The 1,616-nt window shown below is 46.5% G+C and overlaps 1 protein-coding gene across 1 annotated transcript; it reads right to left on the bottom strand.

Moving 5' to 3' along the window:
• Nucleotides 1-202: 202 nt before the first annotated feature.
• Nucleotides 203-952, bottom strand: LOC132553243 (salivary glue protein Sgs-3-like). The gene has a single exon (XM_060217472.1). The coding sequence runs from the start codon at nucleotides 950-952 to the stop codon at nucleotides 203-205; it is 750 nt and encodes a 249-aa protein (XP_060073455.1).
• Between the last annotated feature and the right edge of the window lie 664 nt (nucleotides 953-1,616).

Genomic DNA, 1,616 nt, shown 5'->3' on the forward strand with positions numbered 1-1,616 from the left:
ACAGGTGTCCGGTACCACGGTCTGTTGCCACCACTGTTACAGGTATCTACATGTTCAATACATTTTAGAGAACATAGACCAATGTAATATAGATGTAAAATTGAACTGTAAATGCTGTTGTGTCGTCTAGGTAATGATATTATTCTACACTTTGTTTATTCTATCATTTTACAACAGTTGAATTATTATTATCAAAATTATTTCAACTTATATTGGTGTTTGTTGGGGTGTCGAGGATTTGGGTGGTGTTGGCGGTGGGGGGTTCGGGGAGGGGGTAGGCGATGGTGGTGTTGGTGAGGTTTGGAATGGTGGGGGCGGTGTTGGTGGTGTTGGTGTTTGTGTGGTTTGTGAGGATGGTGTTGGTGAGGGTTGGGATGGTGGTTGAGGCGGTAGTGGTGGTGATGTTGGTGTTTGTTGTGAGGATTGGGGTGGTGAGGGTGGTGTTGATGAGGGTGGGGATGGTGGTGGCGTGGGTAGTGTTGTTAGGGGTGGTGTTTATTTGGGTTGTGAGGGTGGTGTTGGTGAGGGTTGGGGGGAGGGGTGATGGTGGCAGTGGGGTGGTGTTTGTGGGGGTTGTGAGGGTGGTGTTGGTGAGGATGGGGATGGTGAAGGTGGTGGTGGTGGGGGTTGGGGTGGCGGTAGTGGGGTTGGCGTTTGTAGGGGTTGTAAGGATAGTGTTGGTGAGGGTAGGGGTGTTGGTGGTGGTGTTTGTTAGGTTTGTGAGGATGGTGAGGGGTGGGGGTGTTGTTGTTGGTGGTGGTGGTGTTTGGGGTTGTGAGGGTGGTGAGGGGTGGTGGTGGTGATGGTGGCAGTGGGGTGGTGTTTGTTGGGGTTGTGATGGTGGTGTTGGTGAGGATGGGGATGGTGAAGGTGGTGAGGGGTGGGATGACGGTATTGGGGGTGGTGTTTGTTGGGGTTGTGAGGGTGGTGAGGGGTGGGGTGATGGTTTCATATCATTTGAATATGTTTATTGACATCTTATGACAGCTACGCGTAGATAAATTTTCAATTAAAAAGTAATAACTAAAAATATTAATTATGCTTAATATTCTAATTCGCCGAGTACTATTGACGCCATGTTGTGTTTTGTATGAGGGCTGATTGATAAGTTTTGGACCTTATATTGCACTCTTTTTCAACATAACCACCTTCAGTATCTATTCACTTTTGTCGGCGATGTTTAAGGGCCTCAGTCCCACTTTTAAAGAAGTCCTTTTCTTGGCGATTCAGAAAGTCCTCCACTGCACGTTGATGTTTGTTCCTTTTGCAGATAATCTACCATCAGAATACCATCAGCATCCCAGAAAACCGAGGCCATAACCTTTCCAGCTGATGAAACAGTCTTTGCCTTCTTTGGCAGGATGTACCAGAGCGCTTCCAGTGTTTAGACTGTTGTTTGGCCGCTGGGGTAAAATGATAGACCTATGTTTCATCCATAGTCACATACTTCTATGCAGAAAGTTAGCAGGATCTGCCTTTAAAGGGTTCAGATTAGCACCCTACAAAGTCCGCCTGGTATGTTTCTGATCAACTGTCAGAAGTCTTTTTAAGAGCTTTCTCATCGCAAGATAATTCGTGAGAATGGGATGTACTCTTTTCTGTAAAATCCCAAATGT

This window comes from Ylistrum balloti, unplaced genomic scaffold (assembly GCF_031769215.1).
Source record: "Ylistrum balloti isolate Yb309-2 unplaced genomic scaffold, AGI_CSIRO_Ybal_v1 Utg370312, whole genome shotgun sequence".
NCBI lineage: Eukaryota > Metazoa > Mollusca > Bivalvia > Pectinida > Pectinidae > Ylistrum > Ylistrum balloti.

What these genes read in the sequence shown, in the direction of transcription:
- LOC132553243 (XM_060217472.1), bottom strand. Translation starts at nt 952, where the DNA reads ATGAAACCATCACCCCACCCCTCACCACCCTCACAACCCCAACAAACA.